This window comes from Folsomia candida, unplaced genomic scaffold (genome assembly GCF_002217175.1).
Source record: "Folsomia candida strain VU population unplaced genomic scaffold, ASM221717v1 Fcan01_Sc001, whole genome shotgun sequence".
NCBI lineage: Eukaryota > Metazoa > Arthropoda > Collembola > Entomobryomorpha > Isotomidae > Folsomia > Folsomia candida.
Genome location: NW_019091193.1, coordinates 24,953,852 through 24,972,909, shown reverse-complemented (window position 1 = coordinate 24,972,909; position 19,058 = coordinate 24,953,852). Strand labels below are relative to the sequence as shown.

At 43.2% G+C, this 19,058-nt stretch overlaps 4 protein-coding genes across 4 annotated transcripts; 2 read left to right on the top strand and 2 right to left on the bottom strand.

The window, feature by feature from the left end:
* The first annotated feature begins 1,395 nt into the window (after positions 1-1,395).
* LOC110841955 (nuclear receptor subfamily 4 group A member 1) lies at positions 1,396-12,248 on the top strand. The gene is made up of 11 exons (XM_022087657.2): positions 1,396-2,199; positions 5,880-6,082; positions 6,177-6,694; positions 6,819-7,199; positions 7,293-7,528; positions 7,633-7,694; positions 9,709-9,876; positions 9,912-10,010; positions 10,101-10,506; positions 10,588-10,738; positions 10,812-12,248. Exons 2-11 carry the CDS (start codon positions 6,062-6,064, stop codon positions 10,915-10,917), a joined length of 2,148 nt encoding a protein of 715 aa, XP_021943349.1. The 5' UTR covers positions 1,396-2,199; positions 5,880-6,061; the 3' UTR covers positions 10,918-12,248.
* LOC110841951 (unconventional prefoldin RPB5 interactor) lies at positions 11,771-14,563 on the bottom strand. The gene is made up of 4 exons (XM_022087654.2): positions 14,335-14,563; positions 14,166-14,261; positions 13,850-14,003; positions 11,771-13,731 (listed from the first exon to the last, which is right to left on the bottom strand). Exons 1-4 carry the CDS (start codon positions 14,437-14,439, stop codon positions 12,305-12,307), a joined length of 1,782 nt encoding a protein of 593 aa, XP_021943346.1. The 5' UTR covers positions 14,440-14,563; the 3' UTR covers positions 11,771-12,304.
* Positions 14,564-14,808: 245 nt separating this feature from the next.
* Positions 14,809-17,332, top strand: LOC110841952 (malonate--CoA ligase ACSF3, mitochondrial). Its single transcript, XM_022087655.2, has 9 exons — positions 14,809-15,075; positions 15,147-15,282; positions 15,390-15,641; positions 15,706-15,717; positions 15,790-15,824; positions 15,899-16,020; positions 16,095-16,289; positions 16,364-16,743; positions 16,860-17,332. The coding sequence occupies exons 1-9, from the start codon at positions 14,839-14,841 to the stop codon at positions 17,216-17,218; spliced, it is 1,728 nt and encodes a 575-aa protein (XP_021943347.1). The 5' UTR covers positions 14,809-14,838; the 3' UTR covers positions 17,219-17,332.
* LOC110841953 (box C/D snoRNA protein 1) lies at positions 17,309-19,050 on the bottom strand. The gene is made up of 6 exons (XM_022087656.2): positions 18,867-19,050; positions 18,614-18,795; positions 18,399-18,493; positions 18,131-18,309; positions 17,898-18,059; positions 17,309-17,805 (listed from the first exon to the last, which is right to left on the bottom strand). Exons 1-6 carry the CDS (start codon positions 18,872-18,874, stop codon positions 17,424-17,426), a joined length of 1,008 nt encoding a protein of 335 aa, XP_021943348.1. The 5' UTR covers positions 18,875-19,050; the 3' UTR covers positions 17,309-17,423.
* Positions 19,051-19,058: the final 8 nt, after the last annotated feature.

Here is a 19,058-nt window from a genome sequence, read left to right as displayed (position 1 = left end):
ATCGAGTTTCACCTTGAATTCTCCTCGGAGTGGTTGTGGCATTATTCCGGTGCTGGTTGGTGGGTGAAAACAGGGACCAAGGTGTGCATGTACTTTCATTGTGATGAGAAGGTGAGGCAACCAGGCGACGGTCCTTTGCCACCTCACCAACCAACCTCATCTCTCCATCCACCCTACGCCACACCACGTGTGCATATCTGCTTATCCAGTCCACCCACATGCTTTAAACCCTAACCCAAGGATTCTGCACTTGTGGTGGGAGTGCTATTTGGGAGATTAGTTTGACTTACTGCAAAGTAGTTTGTACTTAACCACATTGCCAGAAATTCTACAATGTCCAATTATGTAAATTGACAGTTTAAACCATTCCAATCAAAAGAAAGTCAGGGTCATGTAGAGGGGCGTGAAATGTAGATGGATAGGTTCAAGTTCAGGCTGCTGCATGCCGAATGAATCAATGAATGAATGGACGCATGCAACTTTCACCCACCCATCAAAGCGATGCTGACATGCTACACCCATAGGGATTCATCCACGGCATTGAAATTCTGTCAATGCGAAGGGACACACTGACTGTGTACAGAATTTGAACGACACACATGGCTTAGGAGTGACTGCATCTCGCCCTGCAATCGCTTATATGCCCTTCTTCATGGGTTGAGCTGGATGTGCAAACCTTGCTCAAGGAATTTTGCAGAGAGGTTTTTGAGTTGCGAAATAAGACTTAGGCACAGAGAACGAAGCCGTCATAAAATCAATGATGTCATGACCTTCGTTTACGTCATCGTTTCCTTTCCCCGTTGAAGTTGGAGTTATCTCACTGGCCATGAGGTGGGGACGGACCGACTTTGGCCAATATCACTGACATGTTTCTGCATTACATATATCTAGTCATAATATGTAATAGTTCGCCGTCTGCTGCAGAGGAAAAGGGACTCCGCCCTCGCCGAATTCTAAAACCGGCTCTGCTCCAGACATTGCCTCGAACCATTTCGTTCCAGGGATCTCACTCCTCCAACGCTTCTTTTCCTCGCAGGGGGCACGCAGAAATTCTGGGGAAGCAGACCTGTCGCCCTTGTGGATGAATCGCACCGCTTGGAGTCGTGCTGGGGAGACGAGGGCGGCGACGAGGAATTACTGATGGATGACCCTCTTTCGTTGCAAGTTGGGTGGGGAAAGCGCTTTCTCCTTGACAATACCATTGGTGGAGGTCGAAGTCTTTCTCTGGGAGAGTGAAAGGCAGGAGAGTAGGAGACGGAGAGAGGGATGACGTCAATGACAACGATGACGGCATTGCGACAAAGGCGTCATCGTTTCTCTCCGTCCTGGCTGTGGCTGTGGCTGGGAGCGAGAATTCGGGAACCGACCACGTTTATATATGGAACTCAAACTCACTCACTCTCTCACAACGCTCCACGTGCTGCACCGATTCAGATGTGTCCTCCCTCAAAGGACCACTGCCTTTTTTCTCCACACGACGACTTACCGGCGAAAATATATACAATTCGGTCGACGACATCAAATAGCCAACAACCTCTTGAGCGACGATAACCTGCTGCAAGAGATGCACTCTAACTGCATGCAGTTGAAGACTGGGACGGCTTTACATGAAACATAAACACAAGTTTTTCGGAAATTTCCTCAATCTTTCCGTGCGTTGTGAATCTCTCGACCTGTGAACACACACTTATTGTACCTGGACTACCTTTCAGTGAAAAAGAGAAACTGTGCTACGGACGCCACGCAACTAAATTGTGATTCTTCCTCATTCGTCAACATACCTGAAATACATAAACAGTGTCAAATTCTTGTGAACACTATCGATACCTGAGCCAATAACTATCTACAAAAGTACATAGAAACCTATACACAGTAAATACTACGTAAGTACAGACTCAATCTACCACATTCATGCAGGTGCTGGTCTCGCCGCATGAGTTTACTCGGCATTACGATTAATATCAAAAACTATATACGCTTCGAAAAAGTGCATCCCTTGAGGAACCAGGAAAGAAGCAAGTCAATTAAGTGAAAGGAACGGTATACATGTTGCAAATCTGGAGTCGCTTTTGTGCATCTCGCCAATTCCTTCCGAATTCCATAAACTTTCTCCAAAGCCCATTCGCCGAGTTCTCGCCACAAACACCACGACCGGTAGCAGCCACCGGTCTTCATCATCATCATCTCATCAACGTCTAGGTGAGACAACCTTGTTTTTATTCTGCTTGAGAAAAATATGGAGCATTGTTGTGGGCGGAGGGGAAGTTGAGACGCGGAGCAGCAGCTACCATGTAATTAGATGGGACAAGTTTGCATGCATCGACGGGCGTCTGCTGTCATATGATCATACACACAAACATGCAGACGTATGTATGTACACACTCAGGGATTGCGGAAATTTGGCAGAGGGACAGGTTTCTGCTGGTGAGCAAGTGGGAGAGGCAGGGCGAAGATGAGCCCAATAAAGCACGTGGAAGTGTAAGATTAGACAGGAGGAGAGAGAGTTGTATGCAGAATGGGACAAGTTGGGAAGGGGAATGACGTCAATTCGCTATTGCAGCCGTACACATGAACGTCATTGTGCCCGTGATGACGCCAAATGGCGAGGAGACGACCGACACACACATAATACTCACACCAACACCGACCAGCACTCTTCCTTTCTGCCATAAATTATCCAGTTGGGCATCTTCTTATCGGTGGGTTCATAAATATCGTCTTCCCGCTTATCTGACCACCAAATCGCACATTAATAAATAGCTTCCAAACCAGGGGATAAATTCTTGGGCACAATCCGGTCTGCATGTGCGGCGGTTGAGGAGAAAGTTGACAAATTGCAACTTTCACTCGACATGATGGGAGTGGGATAGGTGTTCCCGTTTTGTGATTGCTCCTTCCTCCCCGTTCCCACCAGGCACAACTATCCTGCCCACTGCTACCCACATTCGGGCATTTCTTCCGTGTACTTAGAGTGTAGCTCGTGCCTCCTGCTTCTGCATTGGTAATAACGCAGTAGAATGGAACGGCCGAACGTCTTATACATTTATGCATCGATTCCCTCTTTCTCAAGCGACCAGCTCTTTTTTCCCTTTGGGATTACTTCACTTTTTGGGCTAAATTTTCAATGGGCTCCCCAAGAACGTACATATGTCGATTCCACTTTTTGGTCGATTCAACAACACCAGAATGAACTATCACTAATTTACTCCGACATACCTACGCGAACGATGCCGTAGGAATGCTGGAAAAGTTTCTCCCATACGGGTACATTTAGTTACATACGTAGATATGTACCATTTGGGCAGTCACTATTCTATGTATTCGCTCACTTTTGGCATGATGAATTTACCTCATCCACCCACCCACAACTACACAAGTCATTTGTCATTGGAGGAGAAAAGGGTATTTTTCTCCTTGATGTCAATGCGAGAGAGGTGGATGATCTGTCATAATGACTTTTTTATGGCTCTCCTCCTAATTCAGTTAGTGGGATTTTTAGAGATTGGTTTGCTCCTCAACTTGCCAAAATAGAAAGGCGTCCATTACGTTTGGTGACGTCTTTCTCTCCAATCATATTGCGAGATTTGCTTCAAGAAAAAGAGGCACTGCAAAGAACACGAGTCCTGATAATAAATATCATTTTGTTGTCGTGTGTCTGATGACAATTCCAATAATAATACGCCACCGTGTCACACAGCAGCGTTTCCCATTTCTTCCATCACTTCTGTCATGGAGAAAGTCGGTGCATAGTTATATTGGTTGGTTAGTAGTGGTTGCTTGATTATATTTCTTACATTCCTTGGAGCATCTGAATCACATTTTGGCGTCCCCACCCACTCACCCACCTGGATGGATGGATGGATCACCGCATCTCCTCACCGGCATTGATGATGATGGCATAATGTGCGAGGAGAAGACGTGCTTGCGTACTTTCACCGCTCGCTCTCCCTGCGATATGGGCTCCCGGAGTGGTTTGGTTGGCAGGGAACCGTTGAGGAGCCATTGTCTATAATTCCATAATTCTATAAATAAGGCATTTGCCAGATTTGCCACACCACCGACCGCATCCATCTCCATCCAATAGTAGTAATCCACTCAAACAACAAAAGCCGTACATCCCTCCGCATACGTACATATTTACTACACACGCCGCCATCAGCATAGATTTTCATATGCAATAATCACACAATCGAATCTCCCGATTTCTCTGGCACGGACGTCATCACGAATATTTCTTTCTGCAGTCAACAAACAGTGCATGACTATATTTAGAGCCCCTTGACAGACGCCGTGTGTACATACATTCCTACAAATTATGTCTCCTTTTCGTCATTCCCGATCTGGTGAAAGGACGACTGACACATTTGACTTTGACTCGTGTCGCATGCATCGACGTGAAGTAATAAAAATGCTAACGAGAGCGTCTCAATCCGTGTAATTCGAGATACCGATTAATAATAATAATAATAGTAAAAAGTATAATAGCGTCCCATTAATTTGGCTTAATGAAAAAATGCGGTGTATGGAAATGGATACATAAAATGAAACCTCTCTTCTGCCCGGATTAAAATTAAGCGTGTGTAATAGCACCACATCTGCTCTGCCAACAAAGGCTCACTCTGAATGAGGTCTCAAGTTACCTTTTCGCCCAGTACTCGTTTCTCCCATTGCACACACTGCACCCCTCTCAATCATAATAATAATATGTACTTATGTAAGTACGCTGCACTGCAAGATCGGTAGTCGACTCCATGCAGATGTACACTCACCGCTTTTCAGTAGTAGCTCCTTCAGTGTGGAGAAAGCAGAGGGAAAGGCGGCGGAGGCGGTGGTGGTGGTGGGGTGACAAGGTAAATTGAATGAGGAGGCAATGAAGGCCCATAAAATAAAACGCATCAGGATAGATGATTACGTTGGATTATTGCCTCTCAATGGGGACTGGAACAAAGTTAATTTAGCGTTTTGGTACAGAATGATGATGTCCCGTTCCACATTCTATTGTCTGCTTCCACTGTGGATGTACACCTTATTATTGTGCCCATCATGCAGTCAGTTTGCTATACGCTCTCCACATGCTCTTCATTGCTTCACTACTCGTATCGTATCTGATATTATTCGTGCATGCACATATGCATGCACGTACATGGAGCGAAAGGTATTGGGCAGGAGTTGAAGAATGAGTAGTTGGCTGGAGAAATGATGAGTGAGTGAATGAAAATGAAGGCGATTTGGTAATTTATGGAGCGTTGAGGAGGAGGAGGAGACACTGGAGTTCTTTGTTGGCGGAAGAATGGGGGGCAAGAAGCGTGTCGAGATTTTGGAAATGCCAACAACTCTGGTGATGAGTCTCTGGGGCTGCCCCAGCCAGAATCCTCCGCTCCCAGGGGACACTTTGCACTCCGTATTAAACAAATGACCCTTGACTCGCCAATCTGCCATCTCCTCTCCTCCTCCTCCTGCCACCACACACACCTCCTCCTCCATCAGCGTCCATTGTGCTGTCCATGCATCGTCCTCCTTCCCTCAGCATCATCTCCTTGTCCTCCATTGTTTGCATATAAATATGAGATTGGAATTCATCCATCGCCTTCACTTGAGACGAGGACCCTGGGATGAGCACATCTCATCATAACGACACACAATTAGCACCACGTACACACTCACCTAACCGTGCAATTTATGAATATTTCTCAACTGTCCCCCGAAGAACAGGCCGACGAGCTGAGAAGGACTGCAGGAGTAGTAATGACAACGTACCATGTTTGTGAGTGAGGCATTTTGAGACCGAGTGGCTTTCCCTTCCTCACAACGACATTGCTCTGTGTACACTACGGGGTTGTATTTCTTATTGAAAAGTGTGTCATTTTTTTGTTTTGCAGTGAGTCGAAACAGCGAAGATTGTGGAGAACGGGCGTCCTTCGTCTACGGCCAACAGCAACAACAATCGAGCTCTGTGGCAGATATCTCCTCCCCAGCAAGACACCACCTTCAAGTGCCTACTGCTCAAGTCAGTGGTAGTCACCTCAAGACATCTCATCAACATTCCACCTCATCAACAAGCATGCTTCTCCTCCAGCCTCAAGTAAGTTTTATCCCCCTGCCCCCAATGTCCGAATATTCCAATGTTCACTACAGATAAAGTACGTTTAACTAAAATTTAACTATGGCGAACGCAGGTCTCTTTGCCCGGATTTGCCGAGATACCCGGATTCCTGGACGCCTTAGTGGACGCCGAGTCGGTACTTCACAACTCAGACTCCGAGTCAGAGTTTCTGAGCGGAGTAGGAGCAGCGTGCGGAAACTTTTACGAGTCGGTGGACTACTCCAATATTGCCATCCCCCAAGGAATCCAAGGACTGCAAGGAAGCGGCGGATTCTCCCTCCTTTACGGCGCCGGAAACAATAACCCATTTTCTCAACACCCCCACAATCATCATCACCACCACCACCACCACCAACACCAAAGTCATCCCCACCATCATCATCATAGCGGACACCAGTCCATCACGACCTACATGGAAGAGACGTCCAACAGCAGCAGCAACACTGAGCAGACCGAGAATGAGCAGAGCCCTGCATGCTTTCTCCTCGAGTCCTCCTCCCTCTCGCTGGACGGAGGGCCACCCGACCCAGGAACCCCACTCCCATCCTTCCAGGAAACATACAGCCCACGCTACAGGCGGGACGTCTTCAGGTATCGCACTACTTTAATTTACTTATTAATGTAATAGTTATTTTTACGGTCATATTTCAGTCATATTTTGGAGTTTTATCGATCATATATAGCCGACGTCTGATGATTACTAACGTTTTTTCAGCTTTGACGAGGCTTCCGTCTCCCCATCCTTCTCTGGCGGCCCCGTGGTTGGGGGACCCTCTTCATCCGCCCCGGCCACACCCCTCACTTCCTCCTCCTCCTCCTCCACCGCCACAACCACCACTTCACACGGTGGGCAGCAGACGCCTCATCATCCCGTGAGCAACCGACGCCACCCATTCCAACACCAGCACAGTCTGGACAGTCCGTCCTCCTCCGCCACTGCCAGTCCCCAGACGCCAATGTCATATCAAATGTATTACCCCTCTCAGTCCCCCTCGTCCTCCTACGAGCTCATGCACTCGCCTCCCCCACCTCCTCTCATTCCCATCGCCACGACTGCGACCGGCTCTCACTGCTCCGCTCCCAAACAGCGCAAAATGTATGTACCACATTGTAACATTTTACTCATGGTTTTGCCTTGATTTGTGGATGGTGATGAAAGTTGCTGTGATGGTGAATTGTTTTATTCTAGAAGTGGACAGTGTCACATGAAGCAGGTGAAGGTAGAGAGTGGGGGGAGCAGCAGTCACGACAAACCCTGCTCCCCAGCAGAGGAGCAACTCTCGAGCGGAAGTCATCATCATCATCGTCATCTTGGGCACGACCAGGCCATGGAAATACAGTCCGGCTCATCGTCATCTGCCATGACACCGCCGGCCGAGAAAATGTGCGCCGTCTGTCAGGACATAGCAGCATGCATGCATTATGGTATGTAAACTTTATGTTATAAAGTACTGATTGATTTTTCAGACTAGTTTCAAAAAATTCATTCAGAGCGTGTTATTCATTGATCTGATTTGTTTGGGTGACAGGGGTTCGAACTTGCGAGGGGTGCAAAGGGTTCTTCAAGAGGACTGTGCAGCGAGGAGCCAAGGTGAGATATTATATCAATTTATAATTTATTTCACATTATTAAATTTGACAACATTAAATTGAGCAAATTGAGAAGGTACGTAAGTAAATCTAAATCTAGTGGATGGTTAAAAATCAAATTTTGATGAACCTGCGGCTGAGGGAGGTCCCAAATACAAATTTAATAATGGTTCCCAATTAATGGATGAAACATCAACACCTTCCGGGATGGTAAACTCCAATTCTTGGCCGGTCCAAAATCCCACCAGCTTCTTCAGTCTATCCACATGACGATCCTCCCATTCGGAAAAATTCTCGTACTTCTCAAAATCAATTTTGATCGGGTGAACGTCAGTCGTTCCTCCCAACATCTCGCAAAGGAGTACTCCCATTTGTCCAACCCCTTCCATCTTCTTTGTCTCCTTCTCTATGAAGTCAGCGTCACCTTCTATATTATTTACAGTTAATATAAATTCAAGTTAATAATAATTATTATGATAAGTCATCTTCACCTTCACATTGGAAGAGAGGGATTCCCTTATCCGTAGGAGGGTGACTTGGGTGGATGAAGGACTCTGGTCCACCTGCTCTAGTACCCACCTTGCGTTGGGTAACCGTTCCAACGTAGATTCTTCCTGCAGTGCCAAATTTCTCATAGATCCATTTATCTCCGTCTCTCCACTTAAGGTCTGCTATTTTCAACAAGGGGGATTCCTTCGATTCTGCATACTCTGAGGTTTCTCCTAGCTCCAGTTTGAAGCCACAGCTTTCTAAAAGTGTCTTCACGACTGCCCAATCGACTTGGTCAACGAAAAATTGATCCTTGACGAATTTCACAGGATTGGCTGCATTCTTTTCATGTGAATTGATGGTGGACATAATGGCGAGAGTAACGCTAGTGGTTTGATACAATGTTTTGGACAAGTCCAAATCTTTCGCAATCCAAGGACGTGGCGTCACCAGCTTCCATTTAGGAGAAAGTTTTGCTTCCTTCTGCTTTTCCTCGTAATTACAAAAAGCGGCATTACGCGGAGGATTGTTCCTTGCTGTCTCTAGAACTCCATCTAAAGTGTGGGTGAATTTTTTAGTGTGGGGATTGGTTGTCATAAGGGTGTAAGTGGGCAAAGGGTTGTTTTCATCCTTCAGAAGGAAGTGTGTCACATAAGAGTCGGCGTGTTCATGACAGGCCCCATCGTTTGCTTTTGATTTCCAGCAATCCCCGTCTTTACATATTCCATGTCCCCCGCTACCATCAGTCTTCCACGTTATTCTTCCTCCAGAAAACGTCACATCCACAACAATTGTATCTTCCGCGTTACATTTCTTCTTGCTGCTTTTTCCGCTTTTAGATTTCAGGGTTTTATCTCTCCTATGCATAGTTTGGTCTGTCACCTTCCTTGCATCTTTTGTGATCTTCATGACTTTTCCAGATTTCAGCAGTGCTTTCATGTCATCTGAGGTTTTCATGAGCCTGTCTTCTCCATCATATTTCAGGTAATTCTTCACATGTCGGAATATGAAGTCAGCCATTGAGAGTGGAGTGGGTGGAGTCCATGGTTGAGCTTTTGGAGGGGAGGGGGAAGTAGCGGTTTTCCACGGAAAGCGTGTAGCCTGAGTCTCTTGGGAGTTGAAGGGTGAACACTCTAGAAACATTTTCCTTAAAATTAGTGACTAAACTATACGAGAATTAATAAAGTAATTTAAACCTTACCATCAATTTGTTCGAGTTCTCCATCTTCGCTTTTCACGTAGATTTGAATAGAAGAGCCAGGAGGGGGTTGATACACTGTGAAGTTTAATCGAACTTTCTTCTTCTGTATGGGACTACCTTCCACTTCCGAACACGCATGTTTTGACAACATTTTCACGAAAACAAACTAATTTTAATTGGTGATTATTAATTAAAAAAGAACAACAATGCGAGAGAAAGGGAGCGACCGAGTTGAGTGGAGTTGTTGTTGTGTGTGTGAAGGTGGGTTCGCAATTGAACAGGTCAACGACCGCTGATTAAATTTTGTATTTTTTATGTTGCCAAGTACGTGTGCATGGCCAACAGGAACTGTCCGGTGGACAAGCGAAGGCGGAACCGCTGTCAGTTTTGCCGGTTTCAAAAGTGTTTGACCGTGGGGATGGTACGCGAGGTGGTGAGGACGGATTCACTGAAGGGACGACGGGGGCGGTTGCCGTCTAAGCCGAGGGGGATCGTATGGGGGATCTGAGTGGGGGCAGCCATGCTCAGCCCCACCATGCCCCCACCCACCCAGTCTCCCTCATCACTGCTCTCGTCCGTGCCCACCTGGACACCAGCCCCGACTCTCGCAACAAGGACTACGCCATGGTATGTACCTCCACATGCCTATACCAGCAGGCAGGCAGTGCAATTTGGCTGCATCACTCGATTCATTCGCCGTATTGTTCTCTATTGCAGTACCAAGAGCCACCCTTTCACGAGGGAGACTTGCCCCAGGACAAAGAGTCGCTCTTGAACCACCCAGAGTACATTCAGCAGTTTTTTAGTCTTCTGAGCAGTTGCTTTGATGTCATACGCGCATTTGCGGAAAAGATTCCGGGATTCCTCGAGTTCAGCAAGCAGGATCAAAATCTTTTACTTCAGAGTGCGTCCCTGGAACTTTTTGTGCTCCGACTCGCCTACAGGATCCAGCCAAACGAAGATTATCTCACTTTCTGCAATGGGATTGTTCTGCACCGAGATCAGTGCAAGTCCTTGTTTGGGGACTGGTATGACACCATCACAGAGTTTAGCCAATCCCTTCAAGCCATGCAACTCGACCTGTCCACCATGGCCTGCTTGGAAGCCCTCGTTCTCGTGACTGGTAGGTGGCTCGTGTTCTTCAAGTTGATAACCTTGGTGGAAATGTGGCGAGATATTCATGCATTTAAATGTGTATACACAGATCGCCATTCACTGGAGGAACCTGTGAAAGTAGAACAACTGCAAATGAAAATCATCGGCTCTCTTCGAGACCACGTGACCTACACTGGCGACGGGCAGACTAAACCTCATTTCTTTTCCAGGATTTTGGGGAAACTACCTGAACTGCGAAGGTAATGTTTACAAATTAAATTATTTTTTCCTTTCGAGCATAAATATTTACTTGGTTATATTCTCATTTAACAGTCTGAGCGTCCAAGGTCTTCAGCGCATTTTCTACTTGAAGTTGGAAGACCTGATTCCTGCACCTCCTGCCATCGAGGCCATGTTCTCCTCAACCCTGCCCTTCTAATAAAATCCCACGCTTCTTCAGGTTGAGGACAATGAACTAGACATCAGGATGATATAAAACAATGGCCCCTTTGAAAGACTTTTGCATTACACCGGTACAACGTAAATTATGGCGACTGTACTTATTGTTGCACGATATTGTAGGATGTCATCTTGAAGCGTTGAACGTGAAATGTTTATTAGACTGCTGGGAATGGTATACACTTAAAAATATACATAATTAGGTAATAGGAAAGTTTGATTGCTGATTGGGTGCGAGTGTATTTGCATACATTTGGCTCTCGGAGGGGCGCAAATGAGGTAAAAGCCACACCCATCCACTCACATCATGAACCCAATTCTCATCTCATAATAGTAATTGTGAAGAGCAAGTATTAAGTCACACATTCTTGATAATATATGGTCACGTAAATTCCCCTCCCCGGAAGCTATATATTATCTAATATATTTATAACCACGCTAGTCTCATTCATAATATTTGCTACCACCACCCCCACCAAAGTACAATAGAGTACCAAGACATTATTTTAATCCGACTACTAACTATTATGATTTAGATTTAGGTCATAATATGTATGTACAGATTCAGTACCATAATAATTCACATAACGCACTGTTGTGTCACTCACATCACCAAATATCTCCATCCACTTTATACCACGATTATTACACCAGTTAAGAGCACTAAATATACTAAATAATAGATGGGAAAGAAACACCAAGTTAATTGTGTTTATTATACAAAATATTATGTAAAAGCCAGCCATGCTACCTATCCACCCACCTGGCACCCACAAATTAAGATATCATACTGATAACAATGTACTGAATAATCACGGTCAAGAAGAATGATATTCAATGCTAATTTATAAACTTTATTGACTCTCTCATTCATTTTTATGTTGCATAATAATAGTTGTGTTGATGATGGTGATGTATGTAGGTAGACGAGATACATAATATTGTTAAGAAACCAAAGCTCTAGACAAAAGCTAACAACATTAAGTAAACTATTAAGTAAACTCGTACGACGACAAAGTTGTTGTTTGGTGCATATTATTTACTATTATGTATTAGTATTATGATACCAAACGTTGTTCTCGTTAATAGGATTTGTATCTGTTCTCTACTTATTACTTTATTACTCCATGAGCCAGACGTACACACCCACTAATATACTTACTTACTACTACTTCTACGGCCGACAAACAGTCGAAATATCTGTGAAATTCGTGTTATGTAATAATTATAATAGTCAACATTCAGTCACAACAATAATATGAGTATTTATGCATATAAATATATTGATCAATAAATCTGAGTTGAAACAAGTATCAAAAATATCAAGAGTTGTTATTATTAAGTATCATTGTATTTTTCGTTAGTTATTAGTTAGCAGTACTGTCGCTATTCGACAAAGCTCGATCTCCACCTCCTGATTTCATTTTCTTGAAAAGACTAATTGGTCGGTTATTAGTGGTTGAAGAATTTGTGCTGTTAACTTTAATATTAGCACCAGCAGTAGCAAAACTTGAGTTATCTTTCCTGATTGGTTTCGTCATATTAACATCAGCAGCACCATCAGCAGCCGTACAATTTGCACTCTCAAACTCATCAGGAAGATTGTTGGCTTTCGTACCTGTTTTTGTGGTGGGAGCAAAACCAGGAAACATTTTGTAAATAATATTGGTATCATCATATGACGACTCGGGTATGCAGCGTTCAGTAATTTCAGGAGATATCGTTTCAGCCAGAAGAGCCTTCTTCATGTTGACATTGGCCGAGGTGCAGAGCTCCTTATGACTAATTTTTGACGAGTCCGAGGAGGAACGATTCCCATCCAGAATTCCTCCGTCTGGACCTCGTGGTTTTAAAATTGACTTCAAAGGAGTTTTATCTGCTCCAGGAACTGCAATAGATTTCGCTTCTAACGAAGGAGGGCCAAACTGGGCATAAATATCACCGGGGCCTCGTACAATCTGATAGTCTTCATCGTTATCCGAGTCCGAAGAAGATTCCTCTGATAATAGTTCGGCAGAAGAGTTCAGTTGTAAACTTTCGGTCGAATTCTCAGAATAAGCTTTTTTATTGGAGTCACCACCGCCAGAGGAGTGGAGAGCTTCATGGCGAAATCGGATGAAAATTGGATCATACAACCCATTTTCGATGCTCTGTTCGGAAGGTATATAAAGCTCGACTATGTCATCTTTTCTTGACTCGCAACACTCGGTAACATCCTTCCCTTTCTTCTTGAGAGTATTCAGATCTGTTAAATTATGAATTATGTTGTCTGGACTAAATGTGACTTTCTTCCCAGACGCTGCATTGGTAGAATTATTGTCTGCATCTCGGTTGTCCATTACGTATAGTAACTCTGCAGCTTCTGGTAAACTTAATTTTGACTTGTTTGACCTTTCCCGTATTTTTACAGTACACTTGTTGTCGTCATTATGATTATTCCCAACTGGCTCAGTCATGCGTTGCTCGTAAATGGCTTGTGCTTCCATGAACTCTTCTTCCAACTCTAGGGCGTCCAGTCTTGTCCACAATTTTTCTTCCTCTGCCGTCTTGCCAAGATTATTGACCACGGCGCTTGTTTGTAAGGCTTGGCGTTGTCTGGCTAGCTCTTGGTGATGCTTTCGAACTTTCTCTCTGTGCGTATTACGCCACTTTTTCTCCTTCACTTCGTCATATTCCTCAATAATTTCAATAGTTCCATCTCCAAGCGTTTCTACCATTTGCCGTTCTGCCTCGATCTTCCAAGAGTTGTATAATTCCCTTTCCTTCTCCACTCGATTAAGCGTATCATCAATTTCTGAGGTGTAAAATCAAATAAACCATTCTTAATAAGTAATGATAGTAATAATAATAATGACATTATCATAGTACATGCAGTCATATTTATTAACATATGCAAAAAATAAAAACATTACTTTTCAGTCTATGAGTGATAATTTCTGCAGCATCCTTTGCAGTACACTCAATGAATGTATTTTCACCCAAGAGGACAAGTATCTCATTGGTGTGGATAATTTTCCCAGGGCACAAGGCTTTTGAACAAATTGGCACCATTGCATCATACTCGATCTGTAACATACAGTCAAAATATGAAGTGGATCTGTGCATATCACAGTAAATAGTACAGTGCACACATGTTTAGGAGAATATGTACACATAAATATGTGCCCCATGCTGGTCATGTTTTATGCTACGTAAACAACGGAACAAGATATACTATATGGGATAAACCTTATCAGGAAGTGTTTTAAGGCGAGATTTAAGCTTTATGTAGTCATCTCGGAACTTTTGAAATTGGTCTCGTTTGCTAAAGTTGTCCTCCAAAGCCTGTAATAAGCGTGGACATATTTATTAAATTATGCCATTTACTAAGACTATATCATTGTCACTAAGATTTGACCTTATCATATTGGTGGACAAGACTGTCAAGAGACTCGCAGTCCACTTTGTGCAGTGACCCCCCAACAACGTGGTCTGCAGGGGGAGGAGACGAATTCGACGACATGCTGCTCGTCGTCACCAACAAGGACGTAGGGCAGACCAATTAAAACAAGTCTGGGCCCCTCACCTAGGCTTCTCCTCAAAAGAAACGTTCATTTAAACTCCCTACGTCGGTATTTATCAACATTGATTTGTCAATCTTAAAGTTTAAGACTTAATCTAAGCTCAAAAAGATTAGTTGGTTATTATTATTTAATTAAGTCGGTTGTCCCTTTTGTCCCATTAAAAAAATGGTTTCGTTCGTTCTTTTGATCTCAGAGAGTGGATCTGGTTGCCAAAAAATGAATCTGGCGGTGGAGTCAAACTTGATGACCTTGTTAGATTGATCAGTCAGATGATACTTTGATAAGCAGCTCTTATCACTGTACTGACGGTTCCCCACTGCCCACCTACGTTCCAAAAAATGGTGACCATGCTGCTGGGTTCCCTGTGTCGAGGAGGGCTAAGAAGGCCGGTCGAGGCCGGCTGCAACCGGCGAGCTTTGTTGTTGTTTACCAACACTACACGTGCTCGGTCTACGACTGGGACTATCCGACTTCCTCTCTTCGCCCCTGTTTTTGAGCCCAGGTTTCAGGAGAAAGTCGCTTTCACCGACCACCAGGGTCACCACTTCACGTTCGCCCAGCTAGGTCGAAAAGCGGTATGACTGGATTTAACTGGATATAATTACTAGGATCAACTAATTAACGCTGTATTACTTTAACTAATTAGGCTGGATTGGCAGCGGAGTTGGAGGCAAAAGGAGTGAAATGCAGGGGTGGCGACGAGCAGAGGGTGGCCTTCATGTGCGAGAGAGACCTCAGCTTCCCCACCACGCTCATCTCTACCTGGATGACTGGCAGCATTGGTGAGAAAGAGGATAATCAACAGGGATCTTGTTATTATCCATATTGTTGTTATCCATAATGATGATGTGGTCCAATTAATTAATTATGCACAATTTTTCACTCCCAGCAATTCCACTTTCATCCAGCCATCCGGACACAATGTTGGAATACTTTCTGAAAAGTACGGGTTCAAAGTTAGTTTGTTCAGAAATATACAAGGATAAATTGAACGGCGTGGCGAAATCCACTGGAACCGAGCTGTTGGTAGTGAATTTTGATAAGTTGAAGGACGGAGATGTCAGTTTTGGAGTGAAAGTGGCAAAGGAGTATAATTACGAGGGGAAAGGGGGGCTAATTCTTTTCACGAGCGGGACAACCGGTGAGACACATTAGAAACATTTTTGCATAAAATAATTTGTAATTCAATTATACGATTATTTCAGGTCAACCAAAAGGTGTGCTCAAATTATATTCTGCATAAATTAATTGAAGGCTAATCAGTTTTATTTAATATGAAACCTAATAAGGCGTACTTCTAACTCATTCCAATCTGCTGGATCAGGTATATGTGCATACAACATGATTGATCACACGCAGATTTGGGTTGCCAATGTAATGATTATGCTGTTCCTGAAGGTAACAAACATTTGTGACGCATGGGAAATAACTGAGAAGGACACAATGCTACATGTGCTCCCTTTACATCATACGCATGGGTTAATTCATGCTTTGATCAGTCCACTTGCAGTTGGAGCCAGGTACATATCCGTATAAATCTGAATAACAATAAATTATACACTGTTGATCAAATACAATTTTGTTTTCTGGACAGGAGTCATATGCTCCAAAAGTTTGATCCTGCCAAGGCTTGGGCAGAACTTTTATCGACCGATAATGAGCTGAGACCCAACGTGCTAATGGGAGTACCTACAGTTTACATCAAACTCATAGAAGAATTTGACAAATCATTTGCCAAGTCCCCTACCAAAGTTGCATTCATTAAGGAAACATTGAAACAAAAAATGAGGTAAGTAATAAATATGATGATGTGATCTGATTATATAGACATTTACAAAACTTTGGACGTTTGCAATTTTTCAGGCTGATACTCAGTGGTTCTGCTTCCTTACCCGTCCCAGTGCTGGAGAGATTTGAACAAATCTCTGGCCATCGTCTCCTAGAACGGTATGGAATGACTGAAATTGGCATGGCCCTCACAAACCCTTTACATGGCGAAAGAAAACCAGGATTCGTTGGCAAACCCTTTGAAACTGTGAAACTCCGAGTGGTTGACATGACCTCGCGTGATAATTACAAACTGTTGGCGGAAAGCGACTCGCATGGGACCCGAATACTCGTGGACAAAGGAGAGAAAGTCATTGGAGACTTACTGGTGAAGGGGCCTTCTGTATTTAAAGAGTACTGGGGAAATCCTGAAGCTACCAAGAAGGAGTTCACTAATGATGGATGGTTTATAACAGGTGATTTGGCAGTCGTGATTTGGCCGAAAATATAAAATCTAACCGACTTAGAATTAGAAATCTGCTATATTTGGAAATGAGGGAATGGAATTGATTTTGTATTCTGCGTAAAACAGGGGACACTGTCGAGTTCACTGAAGGTGCTTACAAAATTTTGGGACGAAAATCTGTGGATATTATCAAAAGTGGTGGATACAAACTAAGTGCTTTGGAAATTGAGACTCAACTTTTAAGCTTTCCAGAAATCAAAGAGGTTGCAGTAATGGGACTTCCCGACCCGACATGGGGACAGAGAGTGGTTGCTGTACTTGCTTGGAATGGAAAAGAACTCAGTTTGGCCGAATTCAAAGAACTTGCCAAAACGCGAGTTGCTCCATATGCAATTCCTACCCTTTTAAAATCTCTTCCCGAACTTCCAAGAAATCATCTAGGAAAAGTAAACAAGAAGGAACTAGTCAAAATATTTGCCACATAATTCTGCTACGGCTAAAATGCATATGTTCGGACCGGATTAAGTAAACATGTTCAACAACTCGTGACCAAATAAATTAATACATTCCTAAAATTACTGGGTAATGGTGAACAAATGTAATATTGTACTCTCAATCAGTTAAAACACATTTGTACATATTGAGAAATACATATTTATATTTAGTATTGTGTTGAGTCTGACCTTAAGCTCAACCGTTAAGCTCGGTCTGTTTATACAAAGAACTGAGTACATCTCTTAGTGTCCCACCGCTCAAGTAGTCAAAGGCTTCGTCTAACACTTCATCCTCGTCGCTAACGTTAGAAATATCCATAACTTTTGAAGGTTCATCCTCGTCAGCATCATCGTCGGATGATATCGCCATGTCCTTTCCAGTTTCGTCGAATGAGTAACGAGACATGAGGAGACTCCCTGCTTTTGATTTAGTCGATTTAGTTTCCACTTTCATAATATCCGCAAGACTTTCTCCAGCATAGAATCCTTTAATGACAATGTACAAAACTGGAAACTCGACAATTTTCTTCCCTTCTAAATTCGTTTTCAATGTCTGTGTTTTGTCCAGGAGATACATTCTGTAGCAATATTTGCATTGGTATTTACTAATCTATAGTAGCAATGTAGGTGAGAATCTATTGAATGAATTAATTGTAAATGAACTACTCACTTTCGTTGAGCGCCAGGAACCTTTTCTGCTTGAAAAAGAATTTCGATATCCGATCTGGCGCATTGGTACGCCTCAAAATGTTTTCTCAATTCCTTTTTACGCGAAAAAGCTTCAGCCAAGCACTTGTCGATCACATCCTCTAGTGCCAAGTCTTCAGGACATCTGCAGTCATCAAAAAACAGGGAAACATATAAATTGGTCACTATAATTTTCACTTTATAATTAGTACCTACCTTGTAATAGGAAATGTAAACTTTTGAGCGTGAAGAAACACGAGTTTCAGTCTCCAATTGATTTTCTTTGTCTTCCAGTCAAACATGGTGGTGTTCTCTTTATGCCTTGCAAAGTTTTTGGGAAGGAAATAAATTCGAGAATTTCTTTGGGAAACAGCTTTGCGAAGTTTTTGTAGATGCTGAAAATGCAGATGAACAACATATAGTGTGCTGACTACTTTATAAATTACTATCACTCAACAACTCTTAACGGGATACAAGTACTCACAGTAGGCAAGGGCGCAGACTTTCTTGTATTTCGTCGAGTCGTGTCCCTCGAACAAGAATCCGCGACTCGGGATAACTCCTCTAGCAAACGATAATCTGGAATAGGAAGCGAGTTTGTATATAAGTTCCAATCCAATCCAATCTAATCATTGTTAGAATATTTTCTTTTTCGAAAAAATAAGCCCACATGTATACGAAACTAATACATGTGCATACCACTGAGGAGATCAAGTTCGGTCATTTCATTGACAGGCACAAAGGTGGTCTTGTTTCGGATTCCGGAGCATTCGAACGTTTTCTTGTGGTTGGTGCTACAGATCAAACTGCAAGAGACGAGGTCACACTGGGGGCAGCGGTACTTTGCCGTCTCTTCCGTGCACATCATACAATTCCCCAATCTATTATTAGCAACAAATGTTCACAAAATTTAGATACCGGAAATATTTAATATTATTTTTACAAAGACTACCTGTTCATTTTTCGGAATAGTTGGTTATTTATCTATTTGTTTCTTTAATATTTAGTATTTTAGTTGGTCGGAATAGTGTACCAACTGTTCGAGGATTATTAATTAACAATTTATTAAGATAAACTAAAAAAATCAAGTACAACTGTGCAGTATTACAAGAACTAAACTGTACGACATGAGACATGAGATGAT